At 38.5% G+C, this 21,721-nt stretch overlaps 1 protein-coding gene across 31 annotated transcripts in view; it reads right to left on the minus strand.

Annotated features, from left to right (window-relative positions):
• LOC122781676 (calcium-activated potassium channel subunit alpha-1) overlaps positions 1-21,721 on the minus strand; it is a 171,481-nt gene that overhangs the window by 68,602 nt on the left and 81,158 nt on the right. For 24 of the 31 annotated variants that reach the window (XM_044045596.1, XM_044045598.1, XM_044045595.1 and 21 more), the window contains exons 4-9: positions 21,296-21,389; positions 20,918-21,029; positions 10,366-10,441; positions 9,657-9,732; positions 9,184-9,354; positions 5,561-5,652 (exon numbers count right to left, since the gene is read on the minus strand). In XM_044045596.1, coding sequence (XP_043901531.1) covers positions 5,561-5,652; positions 9,184-9,354; positions 9,657-9,732; positions 10,366-10,441; positions 20,918-21,029; positions 21,296-21,389 — 621 coding nt within the window. Of the gene's footprint in view, positions 1-5,360; positions 5,453-5,560; positions 5,653-9,183; positions 9,355-9,656; positions 9,733-10,365; positions 10,442-12,520; positions 12,965-20,917; positions 21,030-21,295; positions 21,390-21,721 lie in introns of those variants that run through there. The other 7 variants (XM_044045594.1, XM_044045616.1, XM_044045614.1 and 4 more) reach the window with 2 other exon arrangements.

The following is a 21,721-nucleotide window of genomic DNA, read 5'->3' on the forward strand; positions in this document are numbered from 1 at the left end:
GTGAGTTCACGTCGAACGTGAAGTGAAATTTCACAAAACGAAAGCAGAAAGCCTAACAATACATTTTAGAAAAAAGAAGAAAAAAAAACAATATATAGAGTAACTCAAGGTCTTTAGTTAGTTTTTTGTTTTTCTCAACACAAGAAAACCAAACTTGACACCCACGACAAATAAACAAGTGACAGACACAATCACATTCAATGCAAAAGGGAATTTACACAGCATGCATTTACATGTACACAGCATGCAGTCATGATGAACAAACGAAGGGCTCAAACATCAGCAACAGTTTAATACTGCTCTAATCCTTACGTCAGTGATGTCACTTCCTGTACGAATCATCGTCTAAGTCGTGCGTTCCCAACATTTGGAATGCTGCTAAAAAAACAACTTAAATAACTTAAAAATCTAACATTTCCTTACATATTTCTGAAAGGAAGAATTTCAATATTTAATGTGTTCTAAAAATAAAATTATGAGTCACATTAGCGCTAGGTGTAGCAAGGTGGCTATGCTCTGCTAATATGTGCTTTAAATTAACATGAAATTACTCATAATAATCCACATAAATGCAGCTATTTGTAAAGGAACTTTTAACAATTGATCATAAAACCTTATGATTAAGTGAAACTTAAAGTTGTCTTACACGAAGGTAAAGCCAAGATTACGAGCTAAACAAAGGTAAGTTTACACAAAGTATAACTCGTCATACACGAGTTACGCGTGTTGTCGCTTTGTGCACTATTTCTAAACTGCTAGCCTTATTTAGCAAGCACATGTTGGTGCCTGCTTGTGTGATAGAGTTTGAGGTGACACTGCTCACTTTCCAAGGTGTATGTCAGAGTTCAGCCAGGGTTGAAGTCGGTCTCTGTGCCAGCCGCTCAATCCGTTGCAGTCGGAGCTAATGGAAACCATAAATGTATAATGGAAACCACAGAGCCCCCCGAGAGCAGCGGGCGCCAACAGAGTGCAACAGTTGTCATTATTACGTCCACGTACTCGGGCCGAAAGCTGTCACTGCGCTCACGCTTGTACGCTACACTGCACAGGGTACTGTAAGCAGCGCTAGCATCAAACAGAGCGTCAGTATGGATCCAATGAGACCCTCTCACTTCCACACCCTGCAAGGCCTGTTTCACATGACAGAAGCCGGGCAGAGACACAACGAAAAAGGGTCACGTTAGAGACACCGTGCACCGTGACCTCACTGTTTATGAGCTCTGTGATCAGTTGGACACGTGTAATCTCCTAATCTCATTTCCATGATTTGTGTGTGATGACAGCTTCTAAACAATAACGCACTCAATCCCAGCGTTCGGACTAAAACCCACACGACAAACCTGTTTACGCTACGCTTCGGGTCCAATCCACGTGAACGCCAAACACATACATTTATCGCCGTGATTATAAAGTTAAAGTTAAAGTTAGTTTTTATTAATCCCCTTAGGGAAAGTATTCCTCTGCATTTTGACCCATCCTAGAAGTAGGGGCAGTGGGCTGCCACACTGAGTGGCGCCCGGGGAGCATTGGGGGTTGGGTACCTTGCTCAGGGGTACCCCAGCCCTTTTTGGCCGGGTGGGGATTTGAACCGGCGACAAGTCAAGTTCCCTTTCCCCTTGGCCACAGGCTGCCCATTATTCACGACGTCTCTACTCCCGTGTGTTTGACACTGCACTTTGAAGTCTGAAGTCTGATTTAGCTAGCTAGCTTTTGGCAAATGTCCTATTCCTATATTTGTGTGTCCGATACCAATATCACAAACATGAATATCTACTGACACCGATATCAATCCCATACAGTAACTCTAAACCTTTCAAACTAACAAATATTCTTCTCCTATAAAGAAGAAACAAACAGCACACAGCATGACTCAGCTAAAATGCTGTTGCTGACTTTTATTTACATTTTTATAGTCAAAGTGTGCAAAGTGAAATATGTGATATATGGGATTTTATGATTGTATTGGAACTTAAATTTTTATCTGTCCGATATCTGATCCAGTGATTTTGATGAGATTAGCCAATGAGTATTGTATCGGCTAATCCCTACTCCCTCTTCGTTGTTGAGTTAGCAACAACATTAGCATTCCCCTGCCTTCCAACTGTGTTTCATTGAGTAAAAATGTGTTGACTTACAAAAATGTTGTATTGTATGTCACTCTCGTCACGCACTTGTTGAATTTTCTTATGTAAATCGCTAAGTAACAAACTTATTGTCCGTTTTGCTCTCTTCATTGGTTGAACAGACGCAGTGAGCGCTAACATTTTCATTTCAGTAAAAGTCAATTCATAATCATTCCTTAATTATATTTAACAACTTTATCAAATCCATCCATTATGAAAATGGAGAAAGAGTAGTACAGATAAACACAAATATACACGCAGACAGAAAGACGTCCTGATCAGAATGATATAACTATATATAACGGCTGTAAATAACGATTAAATTCACTTCATTCATTTAAGCTGTCTATTATTTTCTGGATTGATTGAGCGGTTGCTTGGTCCATGAATTGTGAGTAAATGTTTGAACATGTTGATCTGTGTTTCCCAAACCTCTAAAGGTTGATTTCAAATGTCTTGTTTAGTCCACAGACCAAAATGATTCAGTTTTGATGATTTCATTGACATATGGAGCAAAGAAACCCGAAAACATTCACATTAAAGAAGCTGAAAATCACAGAAACTGATTAAAAAAAACATTGAAAGAGATTAATCGATGAATTTAATCGATTAATATTCGATTAATAGCTGCAGCCCTGATATATAACGTGTAAGTAAAAGAGTCTAAAGAGATGAGTTGAAATTGAAAACTTTGCACAACTCACTTTTTGTCATGCAACAATTACCAAAAGTGTCGAGGAACGGAGCTTAAATCAGGCTTAAGGGAAAAAAATAAAGGGTTTCTCTCAACAAGCGTCTAAGTCTGGGCTGAGTTCACTGCAGCCAAACATAACATTTCATCCATCTTATCCCAATGACAGGCAAACATTATCGAACAAAGGGTTCTTTCCCCCTAATGTCTCCATCTTTTATTGACTCCCTGGAATACACCCCGCTGAAAGCTCTGGGAGACGGCTTTGGAAAAGAGAAACAGAGTGAGACAGAGACAGAAGAGGAGCAGATGCCAAGGAAAGAAAGAAAGAAAGAAAGAAAGCGAAGAAGAAAAGAGTCTACCCTCCCTGTTCTGGACACCAAAACCACAATTGGATTCAAATAAACCTGTGTGCTGAATGTCAGTAAGGTTTGAGCCGCAGGGGGAAGAGAACAGCGCTGCACAATAAGCACTGTGGTAATCTTGTGCAAACAGAGTGTCACACTCACTTCACAGCACACTGGAACCTCAGCAACAGGAGGTATAATGACACACAGAAGACATGAAATAACAAGATACTCTGGAGGCAAAGGTCCACCAGCAGCACCAGCAGCACCAGCAGCACCAGCAGCACCAGCAGCACCAGCAGCACCAGCAGCAGCATCATCACCACACGAGCACAAAAACACAGGCAAAAACACCAAGAATCAAGCAGACAAAGCAAGCCAAAGAGCAATCGAGAAGCCTCCAAATGGAAGATGAGGCATCCAGCATTCAGGGTGTGGGAGCTGACTGAAGATCAGGGCCAGAGTCATGTCAAGCATTGATGGTGCGATGACGTGTGCAGCGACAGATGACAGGATGAGGATGGCTTTTTAGTTTTTTTTCAAATACAAAGCAGATCATTGAGAACATGCCAGAGTGATGCAGCTATGGTGGACTCACACGTACATATATAGACTGAAAAGCTGCTCAGAGCAGCGTCAGGGCATTGTCCAACTGCATTGTGGGACCAGAGGCATTAGCTCAAACAAATCACGTTGAAGTGTTTAGCTCAAACATTTCTTTAATTGGTTAATTAACGTCTCGACTCCACTCGTTTTTTTTTTTGCTTTTCCTACAGTGATAGTACCTGGTGGGTTTTTTTTAGAACCTGCTCTGCGACCTAGAGACCTGAGCTGATACTAAAATGTGACATCAACAGAGTGCCAGCCACTGATTGACCAGAGAGTGAAGAAATCTCTGGAAGAACAAGACTCACAGATGTGCCTAGGCCGGTTGTGATGAAAGGAAACATGTCGTCACTGGAAGAGTCATGAGCGAACAACACTGAAATGTATATCTGTTAATCTCCAACATTTAGCAAAGGAAATGCAGAGGAGTCTGTGTATTTAGCAACAGCTTTGCCGAAAGCCAGCAATCGTGAGCCCTGATCTGTGAACAAATCCTTTTAATCGACCAATGATTCTGTTCTACCCAAAAAAACTGTGTTACTTACAAACTTCACAGTTTGTGTCGCGTATAAAACCGTGTCATGGCAGTTTCATGCAGCCATGCTATGATGACTCCGCCCACATTGAGGAGGAACTATGAAATCATGGAAAACAATACCAAATGTGTAGAGTCGAGCCATGCCGAGCTACAACTGTATAGTGGAAAAGCGCCATTAGTTGTGGGGTGCCACAAGGAAGCTGTTTGGGCCCACTTTTGTTTACACTAATTTATGCTACCATTGCGATTTATATAAACATTTCCACAAGAATATAAAAATAAATATGGTTTTAAATAAATAGGTTTAAATGGAGTATAAAGTAGTAGACAATGAGTGAATTAATGAATAAATGAACCCTAAGAGAGTTCTTGAACAAGGTTGTTCAAAGCCAACCCAATGATGTTGGACATGGCAGACAAACACATCGCCATCGCTTTAGCGGCTCTTGCTACATGGTTAGCCGTAACGTGTGAGTCCATCGTTTGTCTAAAAAGTCCAAATTCTACTAAACATGCAAAACAAATTCAAGCAGAAACAAAACAAAACAACAGAGGAAGTGTTGTCCTGCAGTGATGATTAAGATTGATGATGCTTAAGAAAAGAGCAGATGTTTGAATGTATTTTCTTGTGGGGGGAAAAAGAAAACTTCCTAAAAGCGGACAGTAGGGGTTTCATGACTTTTTCTGTCTTTGAATTTTGCCTGTATAAATAAGACATAATTATTACACAGGTTAGCATTCAGCGTGGAAGTCATGAAAACTCTATATTCCAAATACAGGATGTTTCAGAAGAGGAAAACGACAGAAAATGGTCGGCACACAGATGATGTCAGGAAATCTCTGAGTTATAGACAAGATAGAGAAAAGACAGAGAAGACAAAAGAGAGGGGAATGAACATGTGTGTTCGAATGGCCAAGGTCTCCAGTCACGCAGTGTGACTTGATGTCATCGTGTAACTTTACTGTTCTCAGAAAAATCTCCCCCCACTACCTATAAAACTTCAGAGGTTTGCACTCGAGTCACACAACCACACCTTGTCTGGATTTCAACTTACTTTCTGCCTCGTGTCGAGTTATAACTCCCTCCGTATTTCTTCCGATTAAGGATGAGAGCAGCAATTTCTGGCACGTAGCGAGCAAACATGGCCTACATGCATGGAACAGAAAAACAAAACAAAAAAGAAAAAGAAAAAAGGCATGCAGAGAGGGTTCCACCGCACACAGAAAACACAGCAGAACCATCTGGAATACTTACTTTCTCCCATTAACCGCACTATAGGAACCACCATATTTCTTGCGGTTTCCTATTAACTCTATGATTTCAGGGACGTAGCTGGCAAACATGGCCTAAGGAGAAGATAGAAGACAGAAGAAGAGACTAAAAAAGAGACTAGAGCGCCACAGAGTGGTGTGTGGGGGAAACCGGTGTGTGAATTCACTCTTCTGAAGGGGGGGGGAATTATTAATAACGTCTCTCATTGTCTTCAGAGACAAACTAAACTTCACACAAATGAGAGAGAGAGCTTTCTAAACCAAACATAAATAGCCCCATTTCTTTTTTAAATGTTAAGGTTTAGTCGGAATTTGTCACAGCTGATGATTATTCAGTCTGCGATTAAAGAAAAACCTATGTGCCATGTTTCGTCCAACAAACACAGATGAAGCGGCAGGTTGATGCGAGTAGCCCCACCTGGTGGTCCACAGCTGCAAAACACATTAAGACTCATTTTTGTTTGGGCTGGAAAATGAGCTGGATGTATTTTGCAAAGTTTCACAGCCGACGCGGAAGTACAATTATTGGTGGGGTGCCACAAGGAATCAGTTTAGGACCACGTTTGTTTAGAATTAATTATACTACCACTATGATTTATGGGAATATTTGTACAGTATTTGCATCACGTCAGAATAATGGGTTACTGTAAATAAATTGGTGCTTAATGTAGAAAAGACAGAGTCTCCAACTACTTAAAAGTATTTCGGCAGAAAATTGAAATTGCAAGCAAGCAAATCTTTGAGGTGAGTATCGCAATGTCTGATTATGTTTTTCTTTCATCTTTGCTTGATATTAAAACTGAATGTTGCTGTTTTTGTTTATTATAATTATTTAATAAATAAAAATAAAACTTTTTACCAGTATTTTACAAAAATATCGCAATAATGATTTTACCGTGGACTTCTTTACGGAGGTATCATCACACTGTGCAACTTAATTATGTTTATATATGTAGTGTTTGTTTCAAAATCACACTCATTTTAAACTTAAGCAATCAGAAACATGGTTATTCAGGATGACTGCTGATCAAATAATGTGGGGAATGAATTAATGTTCATTTCTCTCGACTAATCTACTAATTGTTCATTTAACAGAAAGGTCACAAGGTCATTTTGTCCATTTATCGTCTAGTTGCTAATTACAGTGGACAGTTAATTATCGAGCAGTGGTGCCACAAAATTCAAGTTTATCAACATCAGGAAGTAGAATAAGTTAAGATTGTATCTGTTATAATGTAAAACATGTCTTTTATTTGAAAGAAAGAGCTCCTCTCCAAACTGTGGCTAAAGTGGATGTAAATAAACACAGAAAAAGATCTAAATAAATTAAGTTTAAGGTCGACGACTATCACTGACAGCACTCATTGAGGTTTACATCTCCACTCAGAGGCAGAGCCGTGCCCTGCCCCTTGTAAATACACACTTAAGTCATGCTTTGCAAAGTTTCCCTTTATATTACCGAGGATAATGTGAAATGACGTGGATTTGAAACGATTCCTGGCTCGGGACAAACATCCCCAGCCTGGAATCATTAAGTAGCCTGCACTGCCGTTGATAGGAAGCAGCCCCGGAGTACGAGCCCTAAAGACTTCCAGAGAGACGCACACACACGGCCTATCGCCATGACGACAACACGGTACACGTCCACACAGCTGCATGTCATCAGCGTATACAGTGCTGATGTGGAATAGAGGAAATTGTGGACACGTCATTGCGCGCCGCGCGCCGCTGTTACATCTCCATCTCTGTGTGATTGAGCACAGACTTTTTCTCACTGCTTGACTTTTGTGTCATTTCTGTATAAATAATAGAAAATAACCTGTTCATCTGAGAGTTGAATTGAAAAATGTTACTGGTAACTTTGGCGGAGTCTGCGCTTCAAAAGTAAACACATTTGTACAACAACAATTTAGGAGCTGAATTTTAAAGCTTCTTCGTTATCTACATTGATTAAAGTGGGATTAGGTAAATAAATTATCCAAAAGAGGTGAAATCAGCATCTGTCCATCTATGCTAGCTATTTTACTGATATTTTTCTTAAAATTCTTTAAAAATAGAGAGAAAATAGTATAACTTGTCATTCCTTACTATATAAATTGTGTTTTTTAAGTATATTTATACAGTATGACATACTGACATGCTCATTGAAATATCGGATTTTAACGGACATTCACACCATTATCTCATCATGTGACAGACATTTGTTTTTTGTCACTTTGTAAACGACTCACTCTCCTGCACCAAACTCCATAGAGAAAACCAGCAATTTTAGCTCGCAGGGACACAGGGATTTGCTGGTCCACTGCTCCCTCTTATGGTAAGTTTGGGTCACTTCGGTAAATCAGACCTTAGTATTTCAAACCCCGAAGTCTTAAAATAACACATTTAAACTTGAACAAGGAGGCACACATGGATCAACAACTCCTGTGTGCTGTGGTGTAAAATTCTTAGTTTTTTCAATGGGATTTGGTGTGGAGAGTTAAATATTTCTATAGAATGTTTGGAAATCAGGGTAATTAGCCATTTGAAATGTACCTGATAATGTTTTATTATGATTTGGCTTTAAACAAATAAAAGTGATTTGATTATTGAGTATTGATTTTTCATTTACCTGGTTAAATAAAGTATTCTAGTAGTAGTAGTAGTATTAGTATTAGTCGTATAAAACGCAGATACAATAACTTTTTGTGTTTAAGTGGCACCTCGACGAGTGTGGGACGGACAGAGTGAGAGGCTGCTGTCGCTATGGTAACCGTCAGGGTGGCCTAAGCTTCATCTCCCTGCCCCTGTGTTTGTTGGAATTGTGGGAAAAGACACAGGAGGACAGGGTTTGGGGTGGAAGGAAGGAAGGACTGTCCTGTAACCAAAACTGTCACAACATTATCACACAGGAAGCTTATTATTATTATTATGACAAAAAGGGGGCGGGGACATGGGAGCACATAGTAATTTATCTACAGTAATACAGTTGACTAAACAGAAGGATACGACACATTTCTAACATTTCATATCTTCAGATGGTAAATTATCATCCAAAATATATATAAAAAGTGATTTTTAAAGTGTAGTTGTATGAGATATTGACATAATAGTCAGTAGTGACTGAGAAACGGCCTCTTCTCAAGCAGGAAACTGAAGTTTGTGTCACTATTTGGAGTGTTCACACTCCCACACCAAAGCCACAGAGAAAATCACACAGAAGCTGCTGGACTAGTTTGTGTCACTTTGGTTATTTAAAACTAAGTACTTCAAACGCCAAAGTCACCAAATAACATATTTAAACTCTGTGTTAAAGGCAGGTAGTGGATCAGCAACTCCTGTGTACTATCATGTTAAAAATGCTTATTTGTTTAAATGGGATTTGGTGTGGGAGAGTGAGTGGTTTACAAAGTGACCAAAAAACTTCACAGATTTAATCTGGCATGTATTTAATTAGGTAAGAATTTATACAACCACACTTACAAACTATAAATATTCATTCATGTAAAATATCTTTGATCAGTTATTGTGGGTTCATAGATGGGAACAGGCAGGATTAATGAAGGGACACGGGAGGGGCGGGGCGGGGGATTCAGGAGGGAAATAAAAAGCCAGATTTTTTTTTACCAAACCGCCGAGGATGAAGAAGACCATGAAGAGTCGACCCAGGGTGGTTTTTGCATAGACGTCCCCGTATCCCACTGTGGACATGGTCACCATCAGCAAGTACACACACTCCCAGTAGGAAAGGGACTGGGAATTTTGGAAGTTTTCCCAAGGATCCCCTGAGTTTTCCACCTGGAAATTATACAAGAAGGAGAATTAGATTTGACTGAAACCAGCGATGTGTACACAGAGTTTGATTAAATCCAGTTCCATGTGTTTAGCTTCATATAACCAGCTTAGACTACCATCTAGTGGCTAAACCGGGTTCGTGCGACATGACATTTTATGTGATATTCAGAGTTTTATTTTCCCCTAAAGGAGGTTTTTTTGGTACAAAAAACTATAAAAACAAGTCAAGAAAACGGACAGTTAAAATCAGGAATTGTACAAATATAATATTATATATATTATACAGTATATCTGTGTGTACTCACCAAATGTATGAATCCAGCAGCTGTGAGCCATGTGCTGATGAAGATGGAACACAGGTTTACCAGCTTTATGGAATTGCTAGAAAAAGACAAAAAAAACAAAAACAATTGTGTTTAAGACATTTTGAGCTCAGATAAAATGACAAAAAACAGGTTATTAAAATGATACAAATGGGTATAAAATCTTAAATGTAATTAAAACGACATGTCTGATTAATGCAGTGTTTTGTTTGCATACAGTTTAACTACGTTTCTATACGAGAACCCACTTAACATCTAACATCTATAACATACTGTATATATATATATATATAACATCTATAATGCAACAACTCATCGACAGCCTTATCTGCGACACCTGACGTGATTTTTCCCAAAAATGTGAAAGATGTACATTTTAATTTTATGCATGTTATTTAAAACAAAAACACATAGGAAAAAAAAATGACAGGTCACGACCCAGTGTTTGGGAACCATTCCATACAGTTAAGAAAAAACTTTTTGGGGACCAAAAAAAATCCTGTGACCCATTTTGCGGGTCTTGACCCAGTGTTTGGGAAGCACTGTGTTTTGGTCTGCAACACATACACATACATTTATTAACAAAAAATAATAATTAAGTTCTATTATGTGACAAAGTAATAATTCTGAGCTCTTACGCCATCTGGTGGTTGTTTAACAGTGAGTGAAGGTGAAAGTGAGTTTTTCTCACCTTGTTTTCAAGATATTCAGAAACTGCAAGATTTCCGAGAACTGTATCAATCTGAGCGCTCTCAAGAACCTGAGACCTGGAGGACGAGGACACAGAGACACACGGAGACACAAAGACAGAGAGACAGAGAGAGACATTAGCACATGCAGTTATGTCATGTAACACAGGTTTTAACTTTACTCGCTCATTAGAATCTCACGTCACCGACACAGAGAACAGACAACAGTGTCCACAACACTGCTAGTAAGTGTGAGTCCACGTTTGTCCTGCGTACATCGAGCAACGCAGGGCATGAAACAGCAGGTGGCGCTGTAACAAACAAGGGAGACATTTACCAAATATCAAACGCCACTTCTTTCTTGCACACAATTCAAGCACTTTCAAGGACCCCATGTCTATTCAGGGTTTAGTTTGAAGAGGAGGTTCTTAATCTCAGCTTAAATGATGCTTGGACTGTGAGACTGTAAGAGACAGACGGTGTCAAACGTCAGTGTCGACTGATTAGCCCATGAAAATGCCACATAAAATGACTTCTTTATTGTTTGTTCTTGCTTAAAACAAGAGCAAACTAATAATGATGAATTCTTATGTGGGTCTGAGAGAACAAAAATAGGTTCTCTGACTGTCAACAACAACCACTGATACTGAACAATAACAATAACAAACAATAAACAATAATACTGTTTTCATTCATGTAATGAGAGCAGGAGCTTAACACAGAGATCATGCAAATGTGAAACAACCATGACCCACATATTTAAATCCACAGTCTTCAATCAGAGCACAAAACACACATGATGCAACAGTTTGAAGAGCAGAAGAAGAAGAAGAAGAAGAAGAAGAAGAGCATGACTCCACACGACAGAGTTCTGTGTGTGACCTACTTTAATCCGAGAGCCGCTCTCTGACAGATCAGAGAACAATGTGACACCTGCCTCATTGTCTTATATAACACGACTGATCCTGACGGAACACAAACAGTGTGTTTGTTTAATGAAAAGTGATGTAAATCCTCTGCTCCTCAAACCTGTTTCAACGCCTTTAATCCTTCATCCATCGCCATTTCCTGAACAAAATAACGTTATTAAAAGCCTGTTTTTGTCTTAGTCACCACTTTATCTCACTGTAAGTCAGTTTTTGTGACTGGAAACCCGAAGTTTGTGGCGTTCTATCGTCCTCATGCTCTCCCACACCAAAGTCCATCAGAAGATCAGTGATTTTACATCCCAGCACACAGGAGCTGTGGATCCACTGCTGAGTAAGTTCAGATGTGTTATTTACTTCTGTGGTCAGGGTTTAACAAACAGCAAACTTAAAAACATGACACAGCGTTAGACCATTAGCTCCTGTGTTCCCACTCCCTAAAAATGATGGGTTTTCTTATGGAGTTTGGTGTGGGAGAAAAAAGTGGCTAAAGCTGCCTTTTTCTAGTTTGAACCCGACATCTGATTTCTGTCCTTTTCTTTTAAAAATTATTAAATTAAGCAAAATCACCATATAAGTCATGACAAGAGCAAATTTGTGCATCGTGTAACTCATTCACATCCATATCTGTAATATCATTTTAAACTGGTAAACGAATCATTTAAATAATTTAAATAAATGTATTACAAATTAATTTTGTAATTGTAATTCATTTTATGCATGTGATTTAAAGCTAATTTACATAAATCTTTACTAAAAGGTTGGGGAAAATTCTGTAAATTTGTTTTGAAAAAAAACAAAACTCCCACGACCAATCTGTGGGTCCCGACCCAGTGTTTGGGAACCGCTGGTGAAGGAGAGTGAGTTTGAAGGTCGTGTACTTGGTGTTTTTATGTTTTTAAAACATCATAGACTTAAGTTAATATAGATTTTATTTGACAGGCGTTCAGTTTGAATTTCAGTAAAATTTGAACCAATGTGATGAGTCCGTTCTACAGAGGCGGCCATTTTGGACCACCATGGGCAAACTAAACAATCTTTTGAGATATGACGCAAACTGGAGGCTACACGGGTTCAACCGCACATTTAGGACAAATTTATTAAATTAAGACATAAAACTTCACCAATAATTGTCCCTGATTGACAGGAAAGTCAAACCAGCGAGACCCACTTCCAAAAACCCTGAACTATCACTCTAAAGATCTCAATCAACTCCTTTTTCCTTTCTTACCCCAGTTGGAGAGGATCTGTAAACATAACCAGACTGAGTGTTTAAACCCCGCCTCCTCTTCTCTGCGGTGGACCTGTCTCACTCTGTAACCGTTCTGAAAAAGGTCTCCGCAGGACTTCTTCCTCCTCCACGTCTCCTGCAGGTTCTCCAGACAAATGTCACTCTGCGTGCGCCGGTAAACCAGGAGTTTGGGAGGAATCATGGCTTCAGATTAAAGTTAAAAAAAAGCTGCGATCCAACGCTTTTAGGTCAAATTTACGTCCAGAAAAATGGGATTGAATCAAATTTAAAGCAACAAAAGAAGAAAATGTGTCTGAATATGAAACCAAAACTAAAAAGTCAGTCGAGCGTCTCGTCGGCGTCACCGGTGACTTTTGTCTCTGTGAGAAACATTTCAGCTCTTATAAAGTCTGTTTTTTCATTTGATGACAGTGTTTTTAATCCCAGCACAACCCAAACAGATTTACCTTTGTCATGCCCCTGTATCACATCACACAAGTGATTTTATAGTTTAAAAATAGATATAAATAATCAGAAATAAAAGGTTTAACTCTGCCAAAAGGATTAGAAAATACAGAAACAATAATCCAGATTTAAAAATGAGTGTCCTGTTTCCACAGGGAAATCTCACTCAGCTTTGTCTGACATGGAAAATAAAATCTGTCAGATTAATAATCCATTCTTCATCCAACACAGAAGCCAACACGATTGAGCTGTGAAGACTTGTAAGTCCTTTAGTCCTTCAGGGACACTTAACAAAAGGTTTTTTAAATATAATCCACATCACCCTACGACATCTTCAGCACACATGTGCTGCTTTATTTACATGTATATATATATATATGTATATATATATATATACAGTATATACATATATATATATATATATATATCTAGAAAGTGAAAGCAGCAAATATACAGTATACATACACTTTTAATGCTTCATTTGTATTTTAGTTTTTAATGTAATGTTTAAAGTCTAACGTCTCTATAAACTTTGTAATTGTCTAGTGTAACAATGGTGTTATAAGTGAACTGGCCTTGTCTTATAAAGGACTGAAGAAAGATTATTTCTGAGATTTAAAAACATAAAGATCACATGTGTGCTGTTTGCCCTCGTCTGTCTTTTCTAAAGACACTTTCTGGTTAATTTTAGTCAATGCTAGTTAATGTGTCTTAAATACACAAACAATGGGCATAAAGCATTTTTCAATTTGAAAAGAAAACTGTTTACTTTCACATTAAAGAAAAAATAACAAAATGAACCTAACCTAACTAACCCTAACTGACCCTTCCAAATGAAAGACAACCCATTCTACCACTGCCGCCCCGTATGTGTGTGTGTGTGTGTGTGTGTTGCAAATCTCTCAATGAAAGAGACTCAGTCCGGTTTGCTTTAGCCCTTGAGAGACACACACACACACAGAGAGAGAGACACACACACACGCACACACACACACACACACACACACACACACACACAAACACACACTCAGTTGACCAGATGCTCATTCAAAAGGATTTTTTCTTTTTTTTTTTTACTTCATTGAGGCTTTGCAATCTAGGACATGGGCGCGTGTGTGTGTGTGTGTGTGTGCGTGCGTGTGTGTGTGTCACGTGTTCTGCTACAGCAGCCTTTTATCAATCAACAGTCTGAGATGATTCATCTGGGGTTTAAACTGACTGTCAACGCAGCCGGGATTAGATTAAACCACACTATGCTCACACACACACACACACACACACACACACACACACACACACACACACACACACACACACACACACACAGTGTCACAGTGTTAAAACTGGGATTAAAAAACATGTAAGTAAATGCAGACGTGAGCTCCAGCGAAGAGGCTTAAACCTCCTGTAAGTTTATTTGTTCTTCTTCCTCAGAATGAACACATTTACTTCCTGTAGTGTGACATCATAACCCGAGCACATGTGGGCTTGGATATAAGCCTCACTCACACGGGATCAAGCACAGTCTAAATCTACAGTCTTTCCTACAGAATATTTTCCCGGTCGTGTAATAAATGTACAGCCTGTTACTTCACATTCATTCTATAATATAGAAGTTATATTCATTCAAGAAACATAAATCTTTTGGAAACTGTCTGCTTTCCCTTATTCCAAAATAAAAGTAGGTTTTACAGAGAAATAAACAGCAACTTAAAATAATGTACACGTTTGCTCCAGATTCAATTTTAATTGTGATCGTTTGTTATTTTAAAAAAGAAGTATTCAACACTGATATGGCAGTATATTAAAGCACCACTAGAGGGCAGTAGAGAACTATACACCACGTCATCACTGAGGGTTTGTGTGCATCAATATCACTGAGGTTGTTACCATGAAGACTGACTGTTAAAAACATGTATGTTTAAAAAAAACAACAAAAAAACAGCATTCTTGTGATATATTTAAATCTAACTGTGTATATTGTGTTATTTTTCCCTGTTTCATATTAATTTCTTTGCTGCACTGGCTTGTTTTAAACATTTCTACACTGTCTTTTAATCTTTCAAAGCACTTTTGTTCAGAAAAGTACAAAAAAGCATTATTTGACTGTAATTTTTACAACACTGGAAGATTGTAAGCATCAGACAAACTCAACACTTCACATTATATGTTCATGAAACACAATGCAGTGATATTTTCTGAAATAAACCACATCACAGTCCCTATGGACGCATAAAACATGAAGCTGTCTGTTTTCTGCTCTTCATACATTCATAAATGTGAATACAAACTCTAGTGTATTAAAATACTGATAAATAACTTAACCTTAACTTAAATCTACAATTATTAATGTATTAACTACATTATCTCACTGTTACGCAGATAATTTACAGTAAGAGCATGTTTCCTACTTTATCTTTCCTTTAGAAAGACTTTTTCAACTGTAAACTGAAGTTTATGTCACTTTATAAACCACTCACTCTCCCGCACCAAAGCCCACAGACAAAATCAGTGACTTTAGCACGTGGAGACACAGAGGCTGCTTTGTTTACTGCTGCCTCAAGTGGTAGGTTTGTATCACTAATGTTCATCAGAAAAAGTGTGACTGACAGAGGCAGCAGCGGAGGAACAACAACAACAACAACAACAACAACAACAACAACAACAACAGCAACAACTCCTGTGCACTGTGACGTAAAATCACTGATTTTGGGATTTGGTGCAGGAGAGGAAGCCATTTACAAACTTCTTTTTTTATTACCCCAAACATATTCCTGAAACACACTTAAACTGACAAAGATTTGATGAAATGTGTTTTTTATTAATTAAATAAAAATCTGATTTTGCTTGCGATCCCGCTGGCAGCCATGTTTTGTCTAATGCTAACGGACGCGGCGCGGATTTTACACGCGACATGTTTACAAACAAAGACAACGCGCAGATGGGGTTTCGCGTCAGCCAGGCCACGTGGTGAGAAATTGTGTGAACAACAGCTACTAGCGCTCTAGTTGAACAAGAATTGCGTTGACACGACGACCAATTAGCGCCGAGATTCTACGCATGACTTTGCGTATTTCACGGAAACAAGACTACACTCAAAATGGAAGACAAAATGATAACGTCTGTGTGTGTGGGCAACTGGAGCGCTACGACACAAGTTGCTAAATCTACTAAAAATGCTGGTGTGAACGCAGCATTAAGAGCTTGCTAGCCTGTTTGAAATAAACATTTCCTCCCAGGCTATATGACCACCAATAGCATCATTAGCGCTAACCATGCGTCGGCACTTACAAACAACAGACACTTACAGAAAAATGTGAACTATCAACAGACTGCTGAGAGACGTGACTCAGTCTTAGCCACAGTAGCTCGTAGCATCTTTCAGCAGCTAGTAAAATGCTAATCCACTGCTGCTGCTGCTCTCCTGGGAGCAGCACTCAGTTTCGAGTAGTTAAAGGAGATTAATTCCTTTTTTTTTTCCGAGGCAGAACTCTGCGTGCCCTCTTACATTAGCAGCACATCGCTCTCCTCCTCTTAATCAATGTCTAATTTGCGGCAGCAGAAGGAGCACGACTTGAAATGCACACGCCGTAGACTTCCTCAGGTGAATACACACACACATATACACACATATATATATATATACACATATATATACTGCCACACGGCACAGCAAAGGGCCAGAACCTTATTATTGAATTTCTTTATTATCCAAACGCACAGTCACTCGATCTCCAGTGGTCTCAAGACCACTGCTGGAGGAGAGCTAACGTAATTATCATATATCACACACACACACACACACACACACACACACACACACACACACACACACACGCATGCACACACACACACACACACACACACACACTGTGGCTGTGATGTGTTTTCCCCAGCACGGAAAAATATAAAAGGGGAAAGTGAAGATGACTTTACTCTACTGGGAATGAAGGAGAACAACAGCAACAGCACAACAGTCCTTCATTGTTTCCACTGAGAAAAGCCTGTTAACACGGATAAAACACTGATTATTGACTTGGTTTATCGATTATCAGGAAGGCGGTTACATGCCTGTCGAGCTTCCGGGAGGAAATGCATCACGGCAGCAGATGAAGTCGTCAGGAAATTGACGAACCAATAAACGTCAGATGTTACTACCATCGGGAAAGAAAGAAAGAAAGAAAGAAAGAAGAAAGAAAGAAAGAGTGTCCCCTCCCCCCGTCCTTCCATATGTCCCTGCCATTTCAATTGTGCTTATGTTACTGTCGAAACACGACACTGTATGTTCTCATTTCCATATTAATACCGTGTATTTAAGTAAGCTAATCACAGTTCCTGTCCTGTCCTCCACAGAACATGAATATTAATAAGACAATTTCAGCGTCTCATCAGTGATCTGGAAACTATCAGCAGCTTGTTAGGGCAATCTTAATTTTCATAACTTTGCAGGCACTTAAACATGTGGAAATATGCACTAACAGTAAGGGTTGATGTATGAAGACACATCATCAGCTCTGACAAAGCTTTTGAGTTGATTTAAACATTAATAAGAAATAAATATGTGAGAAGATGAACAATAAAATGTTCCCTGTTGTAGACACAGTAGACTGATGTTTGTGTCCTGATAGAGAATTATTTATATTAAATTATAGCTTATTTGTGCGTTAAGGCTAGCATAGCTTGATAAACATCTGATTTCAGACAATTAAGCAAAGGCTCAGCCAGTTTTGAGAAACATCTGACACTTTATGTTTCTCAAAACTGGGTCAGAACTTTTTCCTTCTGTAAAATGAAGTTAACCACGCTTCGTAAACCGTAAACTCTCCCGCACCAAATCCCATTGAGAAAATACGCGATTTTTACATCACACACAGGAGTTGTTGATCCACTGCTGCCGCCATCACTCAGTTAAAAATGTGTTATTTTGGGGGCTTCGGTGTTTGAAATACTCGATTTGAATTTAATTCTGTGACAAAAATGTATCAGAAACCAGCTCCTGTGTCCCTGAGAGCTAAAAATGGTGGTTTTCTCTATGGGATTTGGTGTGGGACAGTAAGCTTTTTACAAAGCGAGGGAAACTGTCGAACAGCAAGATAAAGTGGAAAATGATTCTCTTTCGTTAACTGTGTCCCGCTGACATGTTGGTTTTTTAAGCTATGCTAGCATAAACGCACACAAAAATAGTCCTATTTTCAAGATGATTCCATGAGACATTAACACGTATCAATGCTGTTAATTGACAACATTATATCTGCCCAACAACCCCAGAAACAGGATATATAACATTTCGCAGGTAATTATCCGTGGCCTAATGTGCGGCGGCAGCAGCTCGACCACAGTTTCAGACTCTTTCTTCATCCTCATCGAGACACAACACCGACTGTTTCCTTGGTACGAGTGGAGGACGCCTACGTCACGAGTAGCAGCAACCACAACACACGTCCATGTCTAATTCATTACACAGCGTGATAGCTATGAAATCCATGAGCCGCTGTGAGCTCTTTTAATAAACCTTGATCAACACAGAGATCAGACTTTCACTGCTTCAAATTACTTCACAGGTTTGAGTGATTCAATAAAAACAAAAACAACAGCTGAGAATAGAAGGCAGTGACTTACACATCCCAGAATAACACACAGCTGAGGTTTGACTATCAATGATATCCCTGCTTTCACACAGGGCAGGGAATGACCAGGGACACGATATTATCACCATATTTAACTCACAATACGATATATTATCACCATATTTAAGTCACAGTACGATAGTATAACAATATTTAAATCACAATATGATAATATCACGATATTTAACTCACAGTACGATGGTATCACAATATTTAACTCACAATATGATAATATCACGATATTTAAGTCACAATAAAATAGTATCACGATATTTAACTCACAATTAAATATATTATCACGATATTTAAGTCACAATATGATACTATCACAATATTTAACTCACAATATGATACTATCACACTATTTAAGTCACAATTAAATATATTATCACGATATTTAAGTCACAATATGATAATATCACAATATGTAACTCACAATACGATAGTATCACGATATTTAAGTCACAATACGATAGTATCACGATATTTAACTCACAATACGATAGTATCACGATATTTAAGTCACAATACAATATAGTATCCGCGATATTTAAGTCACAATATAGTATCGATATTTAAGTCATCACGATAGTATCACTATATTTAACTCACAATACGATAGTATCACGATATTTAAGTCACAATACAATATAGTATCACAATATTTAAGTCACAATACAATATAGTATCACGATATTTAAGTCACAATACGATAGTATCACGATATTTAACTCACAATATGACACTATCATGATATTTAAGTCACTATAAGATATCACAATATATAGGTCACAATACAATACAATCACGATATTTATGTCACGATACAAAACGATATTATCACAATATTTAAACCACAATACAATGTTATCATGGTATTTAAGTATCACGATATTTAAATCACAATATGATATTATCCAGCTATTTAAGTAGCAATACAATATTATCACAATATTTAAGTCAGAATACGATATTATGACAATATTTATATATAAAATGATATGCTAAAAAAAAGTGTCTCAATATCACCAAGCAAAATATTGTGGTATCGATAGGAACAATCTTCTCCAAACAATAACCAGGTTCTTTTTGTGCTTTAATCTAATTAAAAGATTCTCACTGTGTCTTATTTAGAACATTTATAACCTAGAAACCAGGTTATCATCACGCTCGCTTCCAAATTTACACCAAGAATCCTGAAAATATGCTACACTATTAACATGCTGCTGTGTCTTTAGGAGACAAATGTGAACAAAAATGTGTGAAGTTTTAAAAATAGAGAACAAAGACTAACGACTGCTGCAGTGATCTACGGAGGGAAAAGTAGGTCGTTATATATACTTATATAATACAGGTTAGGGTGTTTTCCTGTCTGCTCATGCCAGAGTGTGTGTGTGTGTGTGTGTGTGTGTGTGTGTGCATGTGTGTGCGCATGTGTGTGTGCATGTGTGCGTTTGGGGGGAAAACACATGTGTCTGTGTGTGCATTTTTTCATTAGCAAGTCTGAATGAAGCCATTACACGGAAGTTATGGACCACGGTGAGGGTTCTCCAGGTGCAGCACATTCACCATCACCATCACCACAACACACACACACACACACACACACACACACACTCTGCTGCGTCTGTGTTCCTGAAACATCACAGGAGCTCAGCTCTGTCACTTTCAATGACGAGGGAGGAGGCTCAGAGCGAGGACGTCTCAGAGACACAGAGTCTTCACTAACAGGGACGAGACAGAGGCTGACAGAGACAGGAAGTGATTAAAAAAAATGGGGGAGGAAAAAGAGGAGTAACATGGAAGCACGGTGAGATGGTGGAGGAGGAATAAATGAACTGAAGAAGAAATATGGAAAAACAAAAGATAGAAAGGCTACAGTATCAGTGATTTCACTGGATTCTTAGTGTTAGCGTGAGTGCAGTTCATGTTTCCAGCATATAGAGGGCGACAAGAGTCAGAGAAAATATCAACGAGTGATTAAATAATCTATGATTAAAGTTGCCATACTGACAAGTAGTCAGTGGTTTAAAGGAAGTAAATTTATGTAAAAATTAAATTTCATACAACTGCGTAAATAAAAACCAGTTGTACAAAAATTGGATTTTGATGAATTAATACAAAAAGGATAGGATTATATATATATATATATAAATGTATTAAAATAAGTCTGGGCCCCTCCTCTCAAGCTTTGGGCCCCTGGTAATCTCCTGCTTTTTATAGCGCAGCCCCTGTGTACAGTGACAGTGAGAGAATGGACTCTTATTATAATAATAATAATAATAATAAAGATTTCCAGACTTACCGAGCCAGCTTCTGTTTAAGTAGACGGACACAAACACGGGAGGAACGGTGAAGAAGTCGACCACAGAGTTGACCTCCAGCCAGAACCACAGCTTATCGTTGGCTGCTATAAACTGTCAAAATAAAACAGAAACAAACTCATAAATGAGGTGGAGACATGTTGCTGTGTTTCATTTTTATATGTCCTTCCACTCTTTAAAGTTTAATTTCTGCTTTTCCAGCATTGATGAGAAACAAACTGTCTTTTAACAAAGTTGAAAGTGAGGAGAATTAAAGAATCCTTTAAAGGTTGATATTTAAATGTTCATTATGTCTATACTAAATACTGTATACAAGACACATGAAATATGCATGAGTGAGCCTGTGAGTTCCATCGTACCCGCAGGCCAAAGTAGAGGAGGAAGAATACGTTGAAGGCCATGTCGATCTGTAACGTGAAATCTTTGTAGAAGTTCTGACAGGATTCTATAGGACTGAAAGACAAAAGACACACACAGGAACAATATATTAAAAAAAAAACAACTGAGTGTACACTCTCTAAAGAACATGTTTACCGTTATACAGATATTTTCACTTCACTTAATTTCCTGCACCAAATTCCATAGAGAAAATCAGCATTTTTACATCACAGCACACAGGAGTTGTTGATCCACTGTTGCCTCCATCAAACACTTGGTTGTGATTCACCTAAGTGACATGAAATGACCACAAGAGGCAGCAGTAGACCAGCAGCTCCTGTGCTCCCATGAGTAAGTGGTTTACAAACCTCTGTTTTCAGTCAGATAAGATTGAGATTAAACTTCAA

Source organism: Solea senegalensis, linkage group LG15 (genome assembly GCF_019176455.1).
Source record: "Solea senegalensis isolate Sse05_10M linkage group LG15, IFAPA_SoseM_1, whole genome shotgun sequence".
Classification (NCBI taxonomy): domain Eukaryota; kingdom Metazoa; phylum Chordata; class Actinopteri; order Pleuronectiformes; family Soleidae; genus Solea; species Solea senegalensis.